Source organism: Cetorhinus maximus, chromosome 10, assembly GCF_964194155.1.
Source record: "Cetorhinus maximus chromosome 10, sCetMax3.hap1.1, whole genome shotgun sequence".
Classification (NCBI taxonomy): Eukaryota; Metazoa; Chordata; class Chondrichthyes; order Lamniformes; family Cetorhinidae; genus Cetorhinus; species Cetorhinus maximus.
In genome coordinates, this window is record NC_135888.1 from 133,675,586 (window position 1) to 133,699,710 (window position 24,125).

General features: G+C 46.4%; 2 protein-coding genes across 2 annotated transcripts in view; one reads left to right on the forward strand and one right to left on the reverse strand.

Annotated features, from left to right (window-relative positions):
- Positions 1-11,737, reverse strand: part of gemin5 (gem (nuclear organelle) associated protein 5) — a 75,380-nt gene extending 63,643 nt beyond the window's left edge. The window contains exons 1-5 of the mRNA XM_078551189.1: positions 11,487-11,737; positions 10,485-10,639; positions 7,652-7,833; positions 1,818-1,969; positions 44-157 (exon numbers count right to left, since the gene is read on the reverse strand). Coding sequence (XP_078407315.1) covers positions 44-157; positions 1,818-1,969; positions 7,652-7,833; positions 10,485-10,639; positions 11,487-11,628 — 745 coding nt within the window. The 5' untranslated portion in view covers positions 11,629-11,737. The remainder of the gene's footprint in view (positions 1-43; positions 158-1,817; positions 1,970-7,651; positions 7,834-10,484; positions 10,640-11,486) is intronic.
- Positions 11,738-13,097: 1,360 nt separating this feature from the next.
- Positions 13,098-22,206, forward strand: mrpl22 (mitochondrial ribosomal protein L22). Its single transcript, XM_078551190.1, has 7 exons — positions 13,098-13,390; positions 13,478-13,520; positions 15,296-15,428; positions 16,665-16,730; positions 18,675-18,752; positions 20,638-20,707; positions 21,879-22,206. The coding sequence occupies exons 1-7, from the start codon at positions 13,369-13,371 to the stop codon at positions 22,085-22,087; spliced, it is 621 nt and encodes a 206-aa protein (XP_078407316.1). The 5' UTR covers positions 13,098-13,368; the 3' UTR covers positions 22,088-22,206.
- Positions 22,207-24,125: the final 1,919 nt, after the last annotated feature.

A 24,125-nucleotide genomic window follows, 5' to 3' on the forward strand; every position in this document is an offset into this window, starting at 1 on the left:
AAACAAAAAGGTAAGAAGAATTGATGCTGGAAGTGACAATCACCTTTGCCTTTTGTGGAGTTCCAGATGCGGATTGTCTGGTCTCTGCTCCCCGATGCCAGGAAACAGTCCTTGGCAGCATCCTCTTTCAGAAGTTTGCCGTTCAGCCCCTCTGTTTCTAGCAGATAAAACAAAATATTATAAATTGAAATTTATCCACGGTGCAGATGAGGTGCATCAGTGATGAGAAATGAAATAACGTCCGATCTGAAACCTAACACTTGCAGCACGGCGTTGGATACAGAGTGAGGCTCCCCTACACTGTCCCCATCAAACACTCCCAGGACAGGTACAGCACGGGGTTAGATACAGAGTAAAGCTCCCTCTACACTGTCCCCATCAAACACTCCCAGGACAGGTACAGCACGGCGTTAGATACAGAGTAAAACTCCCTCTACACTGTCCCCATCAAACACTCCCAGGACAGGTACAGCACAGGGTTAGATACAGAGTAAAGCTCCCTCTACACTGTCCCCATCAAACACTCCCAGGACAGGTACAGCACAGGGTTAGATACAGAGTAAAGCTCCCTCTACACTGTCCCCATCAAACACTCCCAGGACAGGTACAGCATGGGGTTAGATACAGAGTAAAGCTCCTTCTACAGTGTTCCCATCAAACACTCCCAGGACAGGTACAACACGGGGTTAGATACAGAGTAAAGCTCCTTCTACAGTGTTCCCATCGAACACTCCCAGGGCAGGTACAGCACGGGGTTAGATACAGGGTAAAGCTCCCTCTACACTGTCCCCATCAAACACTCCCAGGACAGGTACAGCACGGGGTTAGATACAGAGTAAAGCTCCTTCTACAGTGTTCCAGCAATAAGCCTCAGCTGCAATCTCAGCAAAGCACCACCTGCCGTACTACAAGGAATCTACAGGTTGAAAAGTGCCATAAAAATTCCAGAGCACTGGGGCTTATTCTGGATTAAAAAAAAATAAAAAGCAAAAGTTATCTATACTTTAGTTTGGCCATACTTGCATGCTATGGACAGTTCTGGTCTCCATATTACAAAAAGGATATAGTCACTGGAAGAAGGTTCAAAGAAGATTGATGAGGATGATATCAGAAACGAGGAGCTGTAACTATCAGGAAAGGCTGAACTGAGTGTGGCTTTTTTCTCTATAAGAGAGAAGGCCAAATGCTGATGGGGAATTCAGGAGAAACGTCTTTACCCAGAGTCTGGCTGGAAGGTGGGACTTGCTACCATAGGGGAGTAGTTGAAGTGAATTGTTTGGATGCATTTAAAGGGGAAGCTAGGTAAGCACATGACACAGGAAGGAACAGAAGGATATGGTAATGAGGTTAAATGAAGGAGCATGGGAGGAGGTAAATGTGGGGCATAAACACCAGCATTGATTGGTTGGTCCAAAAGGCCTGTGTCCGTGCTGTACAAGCGACGCACTGTACATAAATCAGCTTCCACTGCCTTTTGAGAAAGGGAGTTCAAAAGACTCACGACCCTCAGAGAGAAAAATTCTTTTCATTTCGGTCTTAAGTGGGTGACCCCTTATTATTAAACAGTGACCCCTAGTTCTAGATTCTCCCAAAAGAGGAAACATAATTTCCACACCGACCCTGTTATAGGTTTCAGTCAACTCGCCTCTTACCCTTCTGAAACGCCTAGCCTGTCCAATCTTTTGTCATTAAAGTCTTGCACAACATCGTGTGAGCTGTTCATTTTATTTAGGAGGGGTTAAGTCAAACCCCAGTTGAAGGCAGTGGAGTTAACCTGTGACTGTATTCCTAGAGGTGATGGGGCCTGGTTGTCTTACCTGAGGTAGTGTCATAGTGACCCAGGAGGCCTTTCTCACAGAGCTGCGGACACCAGGAGAGGAAGTGAATCTCTCCATCGTGACCCCGCAGCCTGTGAATCACCTCCCCTTTTCGGTTTATATCGATGATGACGATCATCCCATCTTTATACCTGTGGGGAAGAGGAGGAGGAGGATAAGTTAAAACCATTGCAAATAGATCACCAAATAAAACTGGCACATTGTTGTTGCAGTTTTAACCACAAGGTGGACAGCATTGAAGGATTTGATCTACAAAGTCAGCAAAGACCATGGAATCTCTGCACGGAAAGTGGAATTTGCCTTATTTGCTCACTGTCAACCAGCCGTCCTGATTATAAGTGAATACTGAATGATTAAACACAGGAGGCCATTCAGCCTGTCGCTTCTGTGCCGATCCTTTGCAAGAACTGTTCAGTTAGACACTATCCCCGTTTATTCTTCATAGTCCCGATAAACCATAGAATGGTTACACCACAGGAGGCCATTCAGCCAACGGTGCGTCTCTGTGCCAGCTTTCTGCAAGATCGATGAACCTAATGTCACTCCCCTGTCTTTTCTCCTGTAGCCCTGCAAATTCTTTTCTCTTCAGATAATGATCCATGTCACTTTTGAACCTGTCTCCACCACACTCTCAGGCAGTGCATTCCAGGTCCTAACCACTCACTGCGTAAAAAAGTTTTTCCTCATGTCGCCATTGCTTCTTTTGCCAATGACCTTAAATCTGTGTCCCTCTGGTTCTCAGTCCTTCAATCAATGGGAACAGTTTCTCCCGAGCTACTCTGTCCAGACCTCTCATGATTTTGAACACCTCTGTCAAATCTCCTCTCAGCCTTCATCTAGAAGCCGGACACCCCGAGATGTGTTACCAGCTGATGTTGTGGAAAGGCGATGTAAGAGAAGCCTTGGAGCTGGCCCTGAGAGGGGGGGAGCTGAATGACACTTTAGTTGCTATGGCGCCCATGGGTAAGTTTTCGTGTCCAGCGTTACAGACCCTCTGAGCCTCTCAGCGTAAACATAGAAAATAGAAGCAGAGGTAGGTCATTGGACCCTTCAAGCCTGCTCCGCCATTCAGTATGATCATGGCTGATTCTCTGTCTCCACACCATACTCCCACTCTCTTCCCATACCCCTTGATGCCTTTAAAAATCTAAATAGTTAGAAATCTAACAATTTCCTTCTTAAATATATTCAGTGACTTGGCCTTCTGTGATAGAAAATTCCACAGGTTCACCACCCTCTGAGTGAAGACATTTCTCCTCATCTCAGTCCGAAATGGCCTACCCCGTATCCCGAGATTGTGACCTCTTGTTCTAGACACCCACCCAGCCAGAGGAAACATCACCCGGTCTGTCCGGCCCTGTCAGAATTTTATACGTTTCCATGAGATCCCCTCTCATTCTTCTAAACTCTGTGAATACAAGTCTAGTCAACCCAATCTCTCCTCAGACGACAATCCTGCCATCCCAGGAATCAGTCTGGTGAACCTTCGCTGCACTCCCTCTATGGAAAGTGTACCCTTTCTTAGGTAAGGAGACCAAAACTGAACACAATACTCCAGGTGTGGTCTCACCAAGGCCCTGTACAGCTGCAGTAAGACATCCTTGCTCCTGTCTTCAAGTCCTCTCGCAATGAAGGCCAACATACCATTTGCCTTCTGAACTGCTTGCTGCACCTGCATGCTTGCTTTCAGTGATTGGTGTACAAGGATGCCCTCCTCACAGTTCACAATATTTCCAAGTTTCACGTCGTCCGCAAATTTTGAAATTGTGCCCTGAACACCAAGGTCTAGGTGTTAAGACCGCAGCTGATGTTAGTGCTGAGCAAGCCAGATCTCAGACTGAAATCTCAGCCGATCTGTATTGTAAAAATGCGGAGGGAAAGCTATTGAACACAAAAGCATGGGACTCCAGTGATAAATGTTTTAATTCTTCAAATTTTAAAAAGTTATTAAAAGAAAAAAGGAAAAAAAAAGCTTAAACACACAAGATAAAAGATACACAGTTAGAAATATATCTTACACAAAAAACTCCTACAATGTTTTATCAAAGGTGTACAACAAAACTATCTTTTTTGGCAACAGCCCTTATAGATTCTTAACCATAAAATCCAGGAAATATTACTCAAACCAAGAAATTGCTTTCACTTTGAACAGAAGTACGATCCATGACTTCCCAGAACAACTCCACGCCAATGTGGGTTTTCCCAAATGGAGATTCAAAACAAACTGTTTCTCAGGACAAATATTTTCCTGGCCCAGAACCGAGTTGCTTTTCCCAATTAAAAGACTTCCACAGCTTTTCAGCACACTCCAAAACACAGGAATTGGCCTTCAGTGAGACTCCCCCCCCAACAGCAACTACAACAGCTGAAACCCCATTTTCATAAACACCACTTATCACCTCTTTCATCTTAGTTCTCCATTGTCTTTAAATACCTCTTTGAAAACTCAGGTTCCCAAATATCAAAACCTTTCATTTTCCTATTTTACCTCTATTTTCGGTCAATAAGATTCAAAACACCTGCCCCCTGTTTACTCTCAAATCTCCTGCAAAATGCAAATACTCTTTCACCTTTGAAACTCCTTTGAAATGCAACAGCTACAAATCAATTTCAAAACTTATTCCTAAATGCTAATTTCAGATCTACTCTTGTTTCCAGGCTAATACCTGGAATGGACGGGTTGTCTTATGAGGAAAGGTTGGACGGTTAGGCTTGTGTCCACGGGAGTTTAGAAGAGTAAGAGGCAATTTGATTGAAACATGTAAGATCCCGAGGGGTCTTGACAGGGTGGATGTGGAGAGGATTTTCCTCTTGTGGGAGAATCTAGAACTAGGGGTCACAGTTGAAAAATAAGGGGTCACCCATTTAAAACAGAGGTGAGGTGAAATTTTTTCACTCAGAGGGTCATAAGTCTTTGGAACTCTTCCAGAAAAGGTGGTGGGAGCAGAGTCTTTGAATATTTTTAAGGCAGAGACAGACAGATTCTTGGTAAGAGGAGCAGGCTGAAGGGGCTGAATGGCCTACTCCTGCTCCTTGTTCGTATGTCCTTGTAAGGCCTCATTACAAAATGCAAGAAGATAAAACCTTTAGTCTTTCATCCCTTACATTCTACAGACAATCTGACTCCAATAACCTTGCCTTTGATTAATCCTGGACACACATAATTTACCCGTACATACACAGAATATGTAGGTAAACGCAAATATAAAAATATACACATTTTATCACACTAGGTCGTTAATATATATCAGGAATAGCAGAGGTCCTAAACACCAAACCCTGGTGAACCCCACTATAAACCTTCCTCCAGTCCAAAAAAATAACAACCATTCACCACTACTCTCTGTTTCCTGTCACTCAGCCAATTCTGTATCCATGTGCCACTGTCCCTTTTATTCTACGAGATCCAACTTTGCTCTGAAGTCTGTTGTGTGGCACTTTATCAAATGCCTTTTGGAAGTCCATGTACACCACATCAATATCACTGCCCTCATCTACACTCTCAGTTACCTCATGAAAAAACTCAACCAAGTTAATTAAGCATGATTCTCCCTTAACAAATCTGTGCCGGCTTTCCTAAATTAACCCGCATTTACCAAAGTGACTGTTCACTTTGTCCTGATTATCGTTTCTAAAGACTTCACTACCCCTGAGGTTAGAATGACTGGTTGTAGCTGCTAGGCTAATCCTTGCACCATTTTTTGCATGAGGATATTACATTTTCAATTCTCCAGTCCTCTGGTACCACCCCTGTATCGAAGGAGGATTGGAAGTTTATAGCCAGTGCCTCTGCAGTTTCCACCCTTATTTCCCTCAGTATCCTTGGATACATCTTATCCAGTCCTGGTTACTTATCAATTTTAAATACAGCCAGTATCCTTTTTATCAATTTTTAACTCAATAAGTGTCTCAACTACCTCCTGTTTCACTGTGACTTGAGCAACATCTTCCTCCTTGGTAAAGGCAGATTCAAAGTATTAATTTAGTACCTCAACCATGCCCCTGCTTCCATATGTAAATCTCTTTTTTGATTTCTGATTGACCCCACTCCTCCTTGAACCACCCTTTTAATATTTATACGCTGGTATTTATACGCTTTTGGATTTCCTTTTATATTAGCTGCCAGTTTCTTCTTATACTCTCTCTTTGCTTCTCTTATTTGTTCTTTCAATTCCCCTCCGAATCTTCTATATTGAGCCTGATTCGCAATTATACTATCTACCGGACCATCTGTCACATGCACCCTTTTTCTTTTCATCTTAAATGTCTATCTCTTTCATTACGCAGGGAGCTCTGGATTTGTTTACCCGACCTTTCCTCCTCATGGGAACGTACTTTGATTGTACCCGAACTACCTCCTCTATAAAGGGCAGCCTTATCAAGTATTTAACCAATTCCTTTAGAAATTTACTATTGAATCTGCTTCCATCGCCCTCAGGCAGCGCTTTCCAGGTCACAAGAACTCACTGCGCAAATTCTTTCCACTGTCGCCTACGACTTTTGTATCAATCACCTTAAATTTGTGACCTCTGGTTACTGACCCTCCTGCCACTAGAACTAGTTTCTCTTTATTTACTGTATAAAAACCCTCCATAATTTTGAACACCTCTATTAAATCTTCTTTAACCTTTGCTGATTCAAAGATAAGAACCCAAGCTTCTGAGTCCCACCACATAATTGATGAAGCTCCTCATTCCTGGCACCATTCTAGTAAATCTCCTCTGCACCCTCTCCAAGTCCTTGACATCCTTCCTAAAGTGTCGTCCCCAGGACTGAACACTTCCAAAAAAACAACACAGCAAGGGAGGTCTCTCCAGTGTCTTGGAGGCAATGCTTATTTAGCTTAACATCTGTCCTTAGGGAAAATGTCAGAAGCTATTAAAGATGTTATCACAGGGCACTTAGAAAAGTTTAAGGCAATCAGACAGTCAACATGATTTTGTGAAAGGGAAATCATGTTTAACCAATTTATTGTATTTCTTTGAAGGAGTCACATGTGCTGTGGATAAAGGGGAGCCAGTGGATATACTTAGATTTCCAGAAGGCATTTGATAAAGTGCCACATCAAAGGTTACTGCAGAAAATAAAAGCTCATGGCGTAGGGGGTAATATACTGGCATGGATAGAAGATTAGCTGGCTAACAGGAAACAGAGCGTGGCTATAAATGGGTCTGTTTCTGGTTGGCAGGATGTGACGAGTGGTGTGTCACAGGGATCAGTGCTGGGGCCTCAACTTTTTACAAATGACTTGGATGAAGGGACACATGGTAAGGTTGCTAAATCTGCCGACGACACAAAGATAGGTAGGAAAGTAACTTGTGAAGAGGACATAAGGAGACTACAAAGTGACATAAATAAGTTAAATGAGTGGACAAAGACCTGGCAAATGGAGTACAATGTGGGCAAACGTGAAATTGTCCATTTTGGTAGGAAGAATAAAAAATAGCGTATTATCTAAATGGTGAGAGATTGATGAGCTCCAAGTTTCAGAAGGAAAAACAAAAATACCTGGAAAAACTCAGCATGTCTACCAGCATCAGCGGAGAGGGGTACAGTTAACGTTTCGTTAACTGTACCCCTCTTCGCAGATGCTGCCAGACCTGCTGAGTTTTTCCAGGTATTTTTGTTTTTGCTTTGGATTTCCAGCATCCGCAGTTTTTTGCTTTTATCTTAAGTTTCAGAAGGATCTGGGTGTCCTAGTGCATGAATCACAAAAAGTAATGCTTATGGTCTTATGGATCTCACCAACTGGCTACAATAAACATCGAGTCATTTAAAAGCCCAGATCGGGCGCACAGCTTCCTCTCTCTTACCCCACTGCCACGTGGTCTTCATTGTGAGGAGAGCAGGAGAGGCAGAAAATGTTTCTGGGTTCTGGAAAAAAGTGATGGGTGTCATTTCTGTTGTGCCACCAACAGATCACGATCCCCTTCTCATCTCCTGACACCACCAGCTCCTTCTTCAGGGGAGACCAATGGACAGCGGTGATGGGACTCTGCGACAAATGAGACATCAGTGTCAGTCATTCACAAGAACATAAGAGACAGGAGCTGAAGGAGGGCTGCACAAAACCTTCAAGCCTGCTCCACCCTTCAATGAGATCAAAGCTGAACTTCCACCTCATCTCCACCTTCCTGGACGCTCTAATTCTTTTAGTACCTAAAAATCTATCAACCTCTGTCTCGAATATACTCACCAACTGAGCATCCACAACCCTCTGGGGTAAAGGATTCCAAAGATTCTCAAAGTAAAGATATTTCTTATCTCAGTCCTAAATGGCTGACCCCTTATTCAGACACCATAAACCCCTGTTTCCCCAGCCAGGCTGGATGTGCAGGGGCCAGGGGACAGAGTCCAATGTAAGGTACATGAGCAAAGGCATGCTCCCCAATGTCCTGGGCCAATATTTATCCCTCAATCAACACCATTAAAGGACAGACTATCTGGTCATTATCATGTTGCTCTTGTGGGAGCTTGCTGTGCGCAAATTGCTTACTGCATTTTCTACATTAGAACAGCGACTACGTTTCAAAGAAAGTACCTCAGTGTAAAGCACTTTGGGACATCCCGAGGTGGTGTAAGGAGCTATCGAAATGCCAGTTCTTGCTTGCTTTTCCTCTACATGGAGTTAAGTTGAGTGATCGCTCCACTAACACCTCCGTTCAGTTTGCTAAGGTGACCACCCGCTTTCAGTAACTTACTGTTCCAAAGCCCCACCTCCACTCCACACTCTGACCTCCCACACTGTTCCAATGTGAATGTAAGCTCAGGGAACAGCTATCGATTAGGCACTCTACAGCCTTCCAGACAACACTGAGTCGAATCACTTTAGGCTTTTAGCCATCGACAGCATTTCTGTAGGTTCCCAGTGCTGATAGTGTAGGTGCTGCGGCCTCAGGTTTGCGGTGGGGATCTGAGGTGGCCTGTACTCTCAATCTCTGTCCCTGTTCCAAGACAACCCTCTCGCGATACCAGATTTTCCATGTTTTCCTCCCTCGCTGCTCTTACCATTCACACCACCAAACCCACCCTTTGTTTCTTTACTCATCTCGTTACCGCTTCCTTTTGCCTTTGCCCCATCATCCTCATTTAAATCTCTCCTGCCTGCCACCCTATCACATACTTTACAAATACAAGAAACTGATGGGTACAGCCCATCGGGCCTGTTCCACACACCACGATGACTGGAGACTGGATACATATCCAGACTCACCCCATCTCCATCACTCACACCCTTCCCCGCTCTGTAGTCATGTGAGCTCCTCGGTAGAGAAACATCCTGTGGCAATAAGAAGAATTTCCTCACTGCACCCCTTTCGTTCTTTTCCTGTTCTCAGATGCCTCCACCTATCTCAGAGACTGCAACACTGGAATTAAATACTGTTCCTCTCTGACATATTTCTGTTCTGATGAGAAGTCAGTGATCTACGTTAATGGTGTGTTAATCATATTAAGAGGTGAAGGTTACTGTTTAATTCAGTGCTTAGAGTACTTATAAAGAGAGGCTGCCCCGGTTATGTTCATGGCCAAGTGTCCTTGGGGAGGAAGCACGCGGTGTCCACTAGCACCCTTGAGGCCTTCTGCTACCAACTGGCGCCGCAGGGGGGCTGAAGTGCATCATCAGCCCCAAAAATTACACCTGATTTAATTCGATAAGTCTTCTTTGGAGTTTTGGTTCTGTTACAGTGCCACTTTAATGGGCTATCAACTTAATTCACTTTGTTAGTTTGACCATTTGTTTAGTGTTGCTCAAAAGAGTAAAAGAGAGGCTGTTGGGACTCTGGGTTGGTAGGTCAGAGGCAGACGTACGTAATGCTGCATTCTGTAAATAAAGGAATGTGCCTAGTTTCATACTTCACCAGCTGACTTTGGATCCATGCTGCCTGACCTGCTGGGCTTTTCCAGCATTTTCTGTTTTTATAACATGAACCCAGGCCAAACCAGCTCACGAAACCCAATCGGCTGAATTATATTTTGCGGCTCAGTGGGAGCAAGCTCACCTCCAAGTCAGAAGGCTGTGGGGGGGGTTTCAAGTCTCACTCCAGAGATGGTTTAAGCACCGCGGGTGTACCTACACCACAGGGACCACAGCGGTTCGAGGCGGCAGCTCACCATCACCTTCTCAAGGGCAATTAGGGCAGGGCAATAAATGCTGGACTAACCAGCGACCCCCGCATCCCATGAACAAATAAATAATAAAATGTGGATCCCCAGCACAGTGCTGAGGTGTCACCTTTTGGATGAAACTTTAAACTTGTCTTCCCTCTCTTGTGTATGTAAAGGATCCCATGGAGCTATTTCGCAGGGGAGTTAACCCCTGGTGTTCTGGCCAATATTTAATCCTCAGCCAACATCGCTGCAAAAACAGATTCCCTGATCATTACCACATTGCTATTGGCTGTGTGCAAATTGGTTGCTGCATTTCCTACATTACCACAATGACGAGACTTTTTTAAAAAAAAACATACTTCATTGACCGTAAAGCAATTTGGGGACATCCTGAGGTTGTAGAAGACCTTACAGAAATGCTAACTCTTTCTTTGGTACAAATCAGAGGTCATTCTGCAATAATTGAACCAGTTAGAAAAATCAATAATCAATGCTGCACTGGGATGGGAACAGGACAACAAGAGTGGGTAGACTGACCTGGTGAGCTGTGTGTTCCTTGAGTACAGCTCTAGTCTGAATGTCCCAGACCTTGACAGTGCCATCGTCAGATGTGCTGGCACAGGTATCTGTTAGGCCCGGATGGTGACAAAAGGTGAACCCGGTGACCCTTTCAGTGTGACCTCCCAACTCTCCTGGAAAGGCAAGAGAACAGTACGCAACAGTTAAACTTAACAACACCACCGCGCAGCAACTTAACCCGACGTCTAAACCCCTACGATAACCTTTTCTCCCCCCATCTCCTGTTGAGCTATGAATCAGGAGGGGCTGAATAATAGGGAGTGAAAAAAAGCAGACGTCCCCCACACAGATAAATACAAGTCAGTGGAATCAGAATTTTCCCCAGCACAAGAGGTGGCCATTTGGCCCATTGTACCTGTGCTGGCCCTCTGACAGTTATCCCTCAGTCCCATTCTGCATCACCCTTTGAAAATATTCATTAGTTATCCACTTCCTTTTAAAGATCATTATGGATTCTGTCTGTTTCTAACCAGGAGTTCCAGGCCCCAACAAACCTCCCAGTGTAAGGAAACTCCGACATTCCCTCTATAGTTTCTCTAATTTTACAGTAAAGCCCAGTAGTTCCTAACAACTACTTGTATTCATATAGCGCCTTTAACATCCCAAACCGCTTCACAGGAAAAAGAGGCGGAGGGGTTTAGGGAGGGAATTCCAGAGCTTAGGGTCAAGGCAGCTAAAGGCACAGCCACCAATGGTGAAGCAATGGAAATCAGGGGGATACTCAAGAGGCCAGAATTGGAGGGGCACAGAGATTGCAGAGGAGGTTACAGAGGTAGGGAGGGCAGAAGCCATGGAGGGATTTTGGTCTGGGCGGGGAGGTAAATTTTAAGGATGGTCTTAGAGAGATTGGGAGAGGAAATCCCGGCGTTAAAAAGGCCTTTGGGAGGTCCTGGGGGATGTGAAAGGCGATATACGAATGCAGATCTCTCTCCAGCAGGAGGGAGTGGACGGACTGTGTACCGAGGATGAGAGGCTGGGTCGGGGTGATCTCCAGGAGGAAGATGCTGTTCTTCGCTCCGAAGCCGAGGATGCCCCGGGGGTTAGTGTCACTGCAGCGGCTGCAGTACCAGTTCGGGGAGGGAGTCAGCACTTTCCCCGGCATCTCTGTCGCCTCTCGGTGTCCCGGGCCCCGCACACTCCCTCTCACAGCCTCTCCCTCGGGCTCTCTCCCTCTCGCAGACCGGCCGGTGTCTCTGCAGCTTCCCCCCCAACTCCCAGGCTCTGTATCCCGGTCACTCTCCCCGGGTTAGCCGGCGCTGGCTCCCTCTCCTCGTGTGAATCTCTGTTCCTCCTCCTCCTCCCCCCAGTCTCTGCCTGTTCCTCCCAGCCTCTGTCTGTCCCCCTGTCTGTCACTCCCTCTTCCTCTTTATGCACCTCCCCCTGTCCCTCCCCTATCCCTGAATCGATCTCTCTCTCTCTCTTCATCCACCTCCCCCTGTGTTTCTGTGCATTTAAATAAATCTCTCCTGTGCTGTATCTCCTCTTGTATAATCTCTCCTATCTCAGTATCTTTCCCTTATTCCTCTCTATGACTTTCTCAGCCTTTTTAAAGTTTCTCTTTGTATCTTTGAGTCTCTCTCCCTCTGTCTTTCTCTCTATGTATATGAATCTACCTCTCTCTCCATTTATGTCCCTCTCTGAACTTTGGAATGTGGTCTCTCTCTCTCTGTGTCTATTCCTCTCTGTCTGGCACTCTCCCTCTCCCTGTGTTTATCTATCTCTCCCTCTTTATCCGTCTCCCTGTGCCACTCTGTCTCTCTCTACACCTCTCTCTTCATCTCGTTACTCTCTCTGGACTGTCCAATATGTATCACTTTTTTTCCTCTCTGTCTATCCCTCTATCTGCTGTCTCCCCTATTCTCCCCCTCTCCCTATACTATCTCTCTATTCTCTTCCTCTATCTTTCTATCCTCTCTCTGTTCTCTCCCTCTGTCCCTCTCTATTATCTATCTCAAATTTCTCTTTCTCCCCTCCCTCTATTCTGTCCCTCTTACTCCCTATATTATCTCTCTATTCTCTCCCTGTATCCTCTATCTCTCTATTCTCCCCCTCCTCCTCTCTCTGTTCTCTCTCCCTCCCCCTCTATTATCTATCTATCTCTCTCCCTCCTCCCCTCTCTCTCTTTCTCTCCCTCCTCCCCCTCTCTCCCTCCCCCTCTATTATCTATCTATCTCTCTCCCTCCTCCCCCTCTCCCTCCTCCCCCTCTCCCTCCCCCTCTATTATCTATCTATCTCTCTCCCTCCTCCCTCCTCCCTCTATTATCTATCTATCCCCCTCCCCCTCCCCCTCTCTCTCTCCCTCCCCCTCTCTCTCTCTCTCTCCCTCTATCTATCTCTCTCCCTCCCTTTCTCTCTCTCTCCCTCCCCCTCTCTCTCTCTCTCTCTCTCCCTCCCCCTCTCTCTCTCCCTCCCCCTCCCCCTCTCTCTCTCCCTCCCCCTCCCCCTCTCTCTCTCTCTCTCCCTCCCCCTCTCTCTCTCCCTCCCCCTCTCTCTCTCTCTCTCTCTCCCTCCCTCTCTCTCTCTCCCTCCCCCTCTCTCTCTCTCTGGGCTGTGGAACGCGGTGTATCACTTTCACCAGATTGTTGCCAGTTTCCCGGGTACGGATCCCGGCCGCGGACAGAAACTCCCTTTCGAAACCGCAACCGCCCCGACCCCGACTCTAACTCTATCCGCTTCCCCCTCCCGGCAGCAGCCCCGCAAGCGGGGACCGCAATCCAGGCCACATTCACCGAGCAACAGCGTCTAATATAGAAACGGAACAGGGCAGCCACTGTCATCGATAGCGGAGCGAGTGATTGATCTGTAGTGTGTGTGTGGATTAGTTGGGTCTGAGGATAGGAACATGGCAGCTTCCTTACAGTCAGGTCAGACCCTGTCTCTAATCTTTCACTGAATAAAAACTTTATTTCCTTCACTCTGTTTCTCACTGTTTCTGTATCTCTCTGTTGTAGGTGTTGCTGCTGTGAGGAATTTGCTGACACACATTCACTCCAGGTAAGACTTCACTCAGGAACCATGTCCTCTGTTAAAGAAAGAACGACTTGCATTTCTGTAGCGCCTTTCTCAACCTCGGGCTGCCCCAAAGTGCTTTACATCCAATGAAGTACATTTGAAACACAGTCACTGGTGTAATGTAGGAAATGCAGCAGCCACTTTGCACACAGCAAGCTCCCATAAACAGCAACAATGACCAGCTAATCTGCTTTTTTTTTAAAAAAATGTAATGCTAGCTCTGATTAATATTGACATTGGACGCGCCCTGTTCTATGAAATAGTGAACAAAAACAGAATTACCTGGAAAAACTCAGCAGGTCTGGCAGCATCGGTGGAGAAGAAATCAGTTAACGTTTCGAGTCTTCACGACCCTTCGGCAGAACTGAGTGTAGTTAGGAGAGGGGTGAAATATAAGCTGGTTTAAGGTGGGGGGTGCGGGGGGAGAGAGAAGTTGAGGGTGTGGTGATTGTGGAGATAAGCAAGCAGTGATAGGAGCAGATAATCAAAGGATGTCACAGACAAAAGGATCAAAGAGGTGTTGATATTGTCTAAGAAAAGTGCTAATTAAGAATGGCAGGCAGGACACTCAAGGTACAGCTCTAGTGGGGGTGGGGTGGAAAGACTAACAAAGTTTTAGTTTTAGATTTAAAAATAATGGAAATAGGTAGGAAAAGAAGAATCTATATAAATTATTGAAAAATAAGGGAGGGGGGAGAAACGGGGTGGGGATGGGGGGAGGGGGAGTTTAAGATCTAAAGTTGTTGAATTCAATATTCAGCCCGGAAGGCTGTAAAGTGCCTAGTCGGAAGATGAGGTGCTGTTCCTCCAGTTTGCGTTGGGCTTCACTGGAACAAAGCAGCAAGCCAAGGACAGACATGTGGGCAAGAGAGCAGGGTGGAGTGTTAAACATCTCATCCTAAAGATGGTACCTCCGACAGTGCGGAGCTGCCTCAGGGAATGGCAGCCTGGATTTTGTGTGCAAATCTCTGGAGTGGGTTGTGTAGCCATGACCTTCTGATGCAGAGGGGTGCCCGCTAAACCACCCACTCTGCCCATTTGAACCTCAGACTTGCAGCGGGGGCCTGCGTACGAACCTATCTTACAAAGTAAACTGACCCCTGAAGGATGCAGGCACATTGACTAAACTGACAGAAGAGAGCAGCAGTGGGAGCTACAGCATATACAGGGGAGTAAATGTCCTGTCCCATAGAGTATTGTGGACAGTTTTGGTCTCCTGACCTAAGGAAGAATGTACTTGCCATAGAGGGAGGTTCACCAGACAGATCCCTGGGATGGCGGGATTGTCCTACGAGGAGAGATTGAGGAAACTGGGCCTGTATTCTCTAGAGTTTAGAAGAATGAGAGGTGATCTCATTAAAACTTCCAAAATTCTTACAAAGCTCAGTCAGGTAGATGCAGTTTTCCCCTGGCTTGGGGAGGGGGGCTGGAGGTCTAGAACCAGGGGACACAGTCTCAGAATAAGGGGGCAGTCCATTTAGGACAAAGATGAGGAATTTCTTCACTCAGAGGATAGTGAATCTTTGGAATTCTCTACCTCAGAGGGCTGTGGCAGCTCAGTCATTGAGTATCTTCAAGACAGAGATTGACAGGTTTCTAGACACTAACGGCATCGAGGGAAATGGGGGATCGCATTGGAAAATGGTGTTCCGAGGTCAGCCTTGACCTAGTTGAGTGGCGGAGCAGGCTTGAGGATCTGAATGGCCTTCTCCTGCTCCTAGTTCCTATGTAACTTTGTCGTTCTTTTCCTCTCACAGATTACTCACATCATGCAGCATCGTCCCTCAGTCCCACATACACACCAGCCTCGCTCTGCCTGCAAAGAACTGGGAAAGGAAGAACCGAGTGCTTTACCCTCCACAGCTCCCACAGGAGCCTCGCAGACCAGTGGTAAGTTGCACCCTTTGCTGCGCCTGTTCCTAAATGGCAATGAATGTACAGCACAGAAACAGGCCATTCAGCCCGACTTGTCGATGCTGTTGTTTATATTCCACATGAGTCTCCTCCCACTTTAATCCAATCCTACCAAGTGTAAATACACGAGGGACAAAGTAATAGAAGGTCACCTAGTTTCCCCTTAAATGTATCTATACAGTTCACCTCAACCCACTCCCTGCGGTAGTGAGTTCCACATTATTATCCAGAGAGTGAGAAAGTTTCTCCTGAATTCCCTACTGGATCTATTAGTGATTATCTTGCATTTATGACACCTCATTCTGGACTCCCCCACAATTGAAAACATTTTCTCCCCCCCACCCCACCCCTTGAATCATTTTAAAGAGCTCGATCGGGTCACACCCTCGGCCTTCTCTTTCCAAGAGAAAAAGGAGCCCCAGTCTGCTCAGTCTGTCCCCTCAGTCCGGGTACCATTCCACTAAATCCTCTTTGAGCCTTCTCCGGAGTCTCCATCTTCTCTTTATAATACAAAATCCACAACAGTTTCCATGGGTCAAACTGATCACTGACGAGCCCAAATCAGGCAACTCTGAGCTGGGGCTTTTTATTATTTGTCAAAGGTGACTGTACACCTGACCTTTTTGTCATTGGCTTCAACCCCAGGGTGGTCCGCCTGTCCTGGGATGGAGTTTGATCCCAGGGCGACGTGACTCTAATGTCACCACAGCTCGGAATGTTTTCTGCGGGCACAAGCCGAATTTAGAAGGGCTGAAGCTGTTGGCTTCGCGATTCAAGCCTCAGGGTCTGATCTTCCTGTTATCACACTCAGGAGGTGGTGGGGTAGTGGTAATGTCACTGGACTAATAATCCTGGTGGAATTTAAATTCAATTAATAAATCTGGAAATGTAAAGCTGGCCTCAGTAACGATTACCATGAGACTATCACCGACTGTTGTCAAAGGCCTGGCCTACATGTGACTCCAGACCCACAGCAATGTGATTGACTCTTAACTGCCCCCTGAAATGGCCGAGCGCTCAGTTTGAGAGCAATTAGGGATGGGCAACAAATGCTGGCCTTGCCAACGACACCCCCACATCCCATAAAAGAATAAAAAGTCCCACTGAAGAGGGGGCAGAGTGTGGTCTGTGGTCCCATTGCCGCAGCCACAGCCCGGTTACTGACCTGAGGGTGCAGGATTTGATGGTAAAAGGCCCTTTGTGTTTCAACAGGAGATTTACCACTGCAGGAGGCAAATCAAGTACAGCAAGGACAAAATGTGGTATCTGGCCAAAATGGTAAGTCTTTTTTTTATGGTTATTGTGGTAATGTGCCGGGTGAAGGCTTGTTTTATGGTTATTTTGGTAATGTACCTGGTGCAAATGGTATGTGCATATTTTGGTAATATAATGTGAAAGGTAAGCCTGTTTTTCTCTGGGAGTTTGGATCTGGGGTTTCCTCCTTTTTAATATGACCCAAAATTGAGCAGCTCAGTGGATAGTAAATGAATGGGGATGTGGTGGAGAGGCTCAGCACCACAGTCCCATTCTTACCACTGCAGAGTGCGATTCCCCGCCCTCCCCACCTCAGGGGCGTCTGCTAGATCTGCCCACCCGCCGGGAGCTTGCTCGACCTCACTCTCTCCCACCACAGGCAGTGCCAAGCCTGGGAGTCCAGGCCGAGCTGGCTGACTGAGGCAGTAATCCTCTCACAAAGTGACCAAGGGCTCAGGCTCCCTCTTTTATAGGTTTCCCCGGCTTGTGGAGAACCTCATCAAGAAAAAAAAAGAAACCTTCGGCTTTCTTGCCCATAATTTCTCCTCCTCCTCGTCCTCCGTTCGGAGCTGTAGAAACCCCCGCCTCTTCTCAACCCTGAGGGCAGATTGCACCCTGCAAGCAAAGCCAACAGTGGCCCAGGGAAATGAGTCATGGAGTGAGGATCGGTCCTGCTGGATCCCTCTCTACCTGTACCTCAACAGGCTGCATGGCGCAGAGGGTCTTCTGTTCACCTTCTGCATATAATCCCAGCGTTTAACCAATCCAGAAAGGAGGAATTTCTCAGGATGGTGTGGAAGGGGCAGGTCCCAAGTAGAAGAAGCAGACAGCTCCCATCAGTGTCTGGACCCATTCCCTCATCCTCCAAGGATGTTCCTTTGCTCCCAATTTTCACTCTGTATTTATTTGGGTTTTTAAAAATTTATCTTCAAGTTGCTAGTGTCACTGGCTAGACCAGCATTTACTGCCCCACCCCTAATTGCCCTTGAGAAGGTGGTGGTGAGCCATCTTCTCAAAGCACTGCAGCCTGTGTGGTGTAGGTACACCCACGGTGCTGTTAGGGAGAAAATTCCAGGACTTTGACCCAGCGACAGTGAAGGAATGGCGATATGTTTCCAAATCAGGTTGGTGTGTGGCTTGGAGGAGAACTTGTTCCCATGTATCTGCTGCCCTTGTCCTTCTAGGTGGTCGAGGTTGCAGGTTTGGAAGGTGCTGTCTAAGGTACCTTGATGGCGAGGTTCAACACTGCCTGCAGTGTGCCAGTGCAGCCTTCCGCCGCCTGAGGAAGAGAGTGTTTGAAGGCCAGGACCTCAAACCTGGCACCAAGCTCACGATCTACAGAGCAGTAGTGATACCCACCTTCCTCTATGGCTCAGAGATGTGGACCATGTGCAGCAGGCACCTTGAAACTCTGGAGAAGTACCACCAGTGCTGCCTCCGCAAGATCCTGCCAATCCATCGGCAGGATAGGCGCACCAACATCAGTGTTCTCACTCAGGCCGACATCCCCAGCTTCGAAGCATTGACCAGGCTCAGTCAGCTCTGCCGGACGGGCCACATCGTCCGCATGCCTGGCACGAGACTCCTGAAACAAACGCTCTACTCAGAGCTTCGACAGGGCAAGCGAGCCCCTGGAGGGCAGAGGAGACACTTCAAGGACACCCTCAAAGCCTCCTTGACAAAGTGTAACATCCCCACCGACACCTGGGAATCCCTGGCCCAAGATCGCCCAAATCGGAGGGAAAACATCCGGGAAGAAGCTGAACTCTTCGAGCCTCATCGCCAAGGGCCAAGCATCGACAGTGACTGTAGATCGCGCGTTGGACTCTTCAGTCACCCGAGAACTCGTTTTTAGTGTGGAGGCAAGTCATCCTCCACCCCAAGGGACTGCCTGAGAAGAAGAGTGAGTTACTGCATGAGATTCCTGTGACTGTGTGAAGGATTTTAACCCTAATGTTTGTGTTGCAGATCAGAGGGATGACCTTTGACCAAGCTGTTGCCCAGCTGCAGTTCAATGACAAAAAGGGAGCAAAGGTTATGCTGGAGGTAAGGAATAAGGGGATTTGGACAATTGGTGATATTGACTTGCCTGGTTGGCTAATTTTTAAACACTGACACTTAGAAAGAAAGAAGTCATTTGCATTTCTAAAGCGCCTTTCACAGCCTCAGGAAATCCAAAACACTTTACAGCCAATGAAGTATCTTTTTGAAGTATAGTCATCGTTGAAATGTAGGAAACATGGCAGCCAATGTGTGCACAGCAAGTTCTCACAAACAGGAATATGATAATAACTAGATAATCTTTTAGTGATTTTGGTGGAGGGATAAACATTGGCCAGGACTCACCTGCTCTTCTTTGAAAATGTGTTTCACATCCACTTGAGAGGACAGACAGGGCTTCAGTTTAAAATCTCACCCAAAGTCTAATTATAACACTGTATGTTTAATTGAGGTTCAAAGGAACCTAGGGTAAAGATTTTACACCTGTGTCGTCACACTTTTAACCCAATAACACTGGACCAAAGTCACCTGGATTGTGACTACAGAGTGCAAATAGGGTCTCACCTGGAAAACTGCATCTCCAGCAGTGTGGGGCTTCCTCAGGACTGCATTCGGAGTACCAGCCAGGATTTTGCACACCAGACTTTGGAGTGGAACTTGAACCCATGGCTTTCTGACTCCGTTGCAAGTGTGCTGGATTGGGAACTGCCTGAAGTACATTTCATGCCTGTTGCACTGCAGGAGCACTGGAAATTGCTAGGTCAGTTGGAGTTTTGGCGATCATCAGATTTTTGTTTCATAAGGGGTAGCAAGGACCATGGAGTGGAGGTACAGATCAGCCATGATCCAATCGAACAGCAGCAGAACAGGTTTGAGGGGCTGAGGGGTCTCCTCCTGTTCCAGTGTTCCTTGGAGAGATGCCAATACCCGAGAAATCAGCGCAGCCTGGTGATGAGGGCAGGAAGGTGGAGACGAAGGCTGAAGGGTACTTGGAAATAAATTCACCAACCTTCACATTGCAATCGCACCAGTTGTTGGAATTAGTTCCGCAGTCAGTTCTGGCATCAACTCTGGCTTTGGGGAGCACCCTCACCTCTGAATCACAAGGCTGGGAGTTTGAGTCCCACTCCAGAATCTTGAGCACAAAATCTAGGCAACCAATTGGCTGCAGTACCAAGGGAGTGCTGCACTATCAGAGGTACCTCCTGACAGACGTGACATTAAACTAAAACCCCATCTCCCCTCTCAGGGTGAATATTATTCGTTAATATTCTTTGGGTGGAGCATTACTAAAGAAGAACAGGGGAATTCTCCTGATATTCTGGCCAATATTTATCCCGCGGCTAACATCAGATTATATGGTCTTTATCTCGTTGCCTTTTCTGTAAGCTTCAATAAACCCATAATCCTCTGAGATCTTTCACTGCTCCAGCTCCGGCCTCTTGTACAGCCCCCATCTCTTTTGCTGCACCGCTGCCGGGGCACTGAGCCCTGGAATTTCCTTCCGAAACCTCGCTACCTCTCCCTCCACTATTAAGGCGCTTCTTAAAACCTGCCGCTTTAACTGAGCTTTTGGTGCTAAAATCTCCCGATGTAGCCTGGCCTGTTTTATAATCGCTCCTATGAAGCACCTTGGGAGGTTTGCATTGCATTATATTATCAATGCAAGTTGTCATGCGCAAATTAGCTGCCGCATTCCTGCATTACAACAGCAACAACAACAATCTGAGAGCGTTTCTTTGACTGTAAAATGCTTTAGGACATCCTGTTGTTGTGAAAGGTGGTGTATAAATTCAAGTTTCTTTCTTTGCAGTCTCTCTCTGTCTCACCATTTTCCCCTCTAGTTGTAGTTGGGGTTTTGACCTGTTTGTTTGCGATGGCTGCCCTGTGTTGTTCTTCAATCTGTGTTTCTGTTTATTGCCTCTTCCAGATTCTTTTGGAAGCTCAAGAAATGGCGGTGAGGAACCACAACCTGGAGTACAGATCGAACCTGTACATAGGTAAATATGGACCCCAGTAATTTAACGACAATTCTGTAGTTTCACAATCACCAGTATTGTACTTCATTTCTATAACACATTTCCTGACCCCAGGACATCCCAAAGCGCTTTACAGCCAGTGAAGTACTTTTTGAAGTGTAGTCACTGCTGTAATTTCAGAAGTGTGGCAGCCAATTTGCACACAGCAAGCTCCCACAAACAGCAATGTAATGAATAAACCATATAATCTATTTTAGTTTTCTGAATTCTTTCATGGGATGAAAGGCCAGCATTTGTTGCCCATCCCTAATTGCCCTTGAACTGAGTGGCTAACTAGGCCATTTCAGAGGGCAGTAAAGAGTCAATCACATTGATGTGGATCTGAGTCATAGGTAGGCCAGACCAGGGCAGGGCGCTAAAGGGCATCAGTGAGGGAATTTTCATGGCCACCATTACCAGCTTTCAATTCCAGACTTATTAATTATTCAAATTTAAATTCCACCAGCTGCTGTGATAGGATTTGAACTCATGTCCCTAGAGCATTAGCCCAGACCCTTTGGGTTACTAGTCCAGTGACATTACCACTACACAACCATCTCCTCAACGATGTTCATTTGGAGGGAAAAAAAGACTTGCATTTATATTATGCTTTTCAGATCTACTGGGATCTCAAAGCACATTACTGCCATTAAATACTTTGAAGTATAGTCATTTTTGAAATGTAGGAGTCATTTTGTAATGTAGGAGATGTAGCAGCCAATTTGCACATAGTAAGCTCCCTCAAACAGCAATGTGATAATAACCAGATAATCTGCTTTTTGTGATGTTGATTGAGGGATAAATATTGACCCATGACACTGGGGAGAACTCCCCTGCTGTTCTTTGGAATATGCCATGGGATCTTTGACATCCACCTGAGAGGCAGACAAGACCTTAGTTTAACACCTCATCTAAAAGACAGCGCCTCTGACAGTGCAGCACTCCGTCGGCACTGCACTGGGGTGTTAGCCCAGATTTTTGTGCTCAGGTCCTGGAGTGGGATTTGAACTCTCAACCTCTTGACTTGGGGGCAAGCCTGCTACCTACTGAGTCACAGGGTGGCACAGAAGTTGAAGGCAAGGAGCAACAAAGTTAGACCATCTCCCGACAGGCTCCATTTCATTTCCTGCTCCTTCTCCCCAACCTTTTTCAGCCGAGTCATTCTCGGGTAAGGGCCAGTATCTGAAGAGGATTCGATACCATGGCAGAGGGATGTTTGGCATCATGGATAGAGTCTACTGCCACTACTTCGTCAAGCTGGTGGAAGGAAGACCCCCAGTGGAGAAGAAGACTACCGGCTTTGACCAGGCCAAGGAGTACGTGCAACAATTGCGCAACAGAACCATCATTCACGCGCTGTAATGAGACCACATGAGGCCTGACATGGTGCCGTTACCTGTGGGTTGGCCCAGCATCCCAGTGTGACAATGCCTGGATCAGGCTTGTAAGATGATTGTAAATAAAAACTTATGATTCGGTGATTTGTTTTTGTTTGTTTTTGTTTTATTTTGTACACCGGCAGCGGGGCAATTCAGTTTGAGGGCCCAGTCACCCGAGTGCAGATCAGGACTGCCCTTGCTACTGGTTACAGAAGGAACAGGAAGGAGTGGGACATAGGGCTGCTCGAGCCCGCTCCACCTTTTAGTTATCATGGCTGATTCTAAATCCCGTCCCATCTCCATATCCCTTGGTTCCCTATTGATCTCAGCCTTGAATATGCTCATTGACTGAGCATCCACAGCTCCCTGGGTTAGAGAATTCCAAAGAATCACCGGGTGTCTGAGTGAAGAGTTTTTTTTTGTCTCAATCCAAAATGGCCGACCCCTTTGTCCTGAGAGGGTGCCCCCTAGTCCGAGACTCTCCGATCAGCAGGAACAAGCCCCTCAGCATCTACCGTGGCAAGCCCCCTAAGAATTGTATATAGTGCAATGAGATCACCTCTCATTCTACTAAACTCCAGAAAGGATAGGCCCATTGATCTCTCTTCATAGGACAAGGACAGGAATCAATTAAATAAACTTTTGTTCCATCCACTTCTTAGGTACAGAGGTCAAAACTGTACATAATGCTCCAGGTCTGGTCTCACCAAAGCCCTGTGCAATTGCAGCAAAACTTTATCCTATACTCTAACCACTTGCCACAAAAGACCAACACACCATTTACTTTTCCAATTGCTCTCTGAACCTGCATGTTAACTTTCTTCTACAAGGGCATATACAAAATCCCTCTGAACATCGACATTTATTTATAAAAAATTCTGTCTTTCTATTCTTCTTACCAAAGTAAATAACCTCACCTTTCCCCACATAATGCTCCAATTGCCCCCTTACCGAACAGTTCCCATCCTGAAGGTGTAAAGAGTGCTGCAGGGTTCTTTTTCACAGCATTTTGGATGTGCCTAGATGGTTCATCTCCACTGTGTTAAACCAACTTCTAGATCATTCTGACCTATTGAGCATCCCAGTTTCCATCGCTCCTTCAGCTGCTGAGGTCCTAAGCTCTGTAATTCCCCCCTTCCTGCCTCTATACTTTTTGACACCTTTTAAGATTCTCCTTAAAACCTACCCTTTTGGCCCCCAGCCCTGATACCTTATTGTGTGGCTCAGTGTCATATTTTGTTTGATTGGCTACACAGCACATTCGACCCAGTCCATACTGGTATTTATGTTCCATTCAAGCCTCCTCCCATCTATCCTTATGTAAATACTCTTTGTAGCCCTCTACCCCCCTTCTCCCTCATGCGTTTTACTAACTTCCCCTAAATTTTTTAAAATTCTTTCATGGGATGTGGGCATCACTGGCAAGGCCAGCATTCGTTGTTCATCCCTAATTGCTAGGCCATTTCAAAGGGTCAGCCACATTGCTGTGGGTCTGGAGTCACATGTAGGCCCAGACCAGGTAAGGACGGCAGATTGCCTTCCCTAAAGGGCATTAGTGAGGCTGACCAGCTTTAAATCCCAGATTTATTAATTGAATTTAAATTCCACCAGCTGCTGTGGTATTAGCCTGAGCCTCTGGCTTGCTAAGCCCAGTCACTATCACTCTGCCACCGTCTCCCCATGCTTTTCACCTCAGCCGCTCCCTGTGGTAGTGAGTTCCATGTTCTCTCCACTCTCTTGAGAAAAGAAGTTTCTTCTGAACTCCCTATTGGATTTCTTGGTGAGTGTCTTATATTCATGGCCTTTGGTTTTGCTCTTCCCCACAAGTGGAAATGTGGCCTGTTGTTTGCAGGTCACCTTTCAGTGATGTTGAGAAATGGTCTTTTATCCATGTTATGTAAAGTGCATCAGTTAAATATCTGCGGCCAATAATTGTGATCTGATTAATTCCTTCTTCTGACGTACTGCAGATTGGCACCATATGCTGTGTCCAGCTGAAGCTGCTGCAGTGAATGCAGAGG

Excerpts from the sequence above, each read along its gene's own strand:
- mrpl22 (XM_078551190.1), top strand. The coding sequence starts at position 13,369 with ATGGCAGCTTCCTTACAGTCAG. Across the intron at positions 15,429-16,664 it reads AGGAGCCTCGCAGACCAGTG|GAGATTTACCACTGCAGGAG; the intron begins GTAAGTTGCACC and ends GTGTTTCAACAG. Across the intron at positions 18,753-20,637 it reads GAGCAAAGGTTATGCTGGAG|ATTCTTTTGGAAGCTCAAGA; the intron begins GTAAGGAATAAG and ends TGCCTCTTCCAG.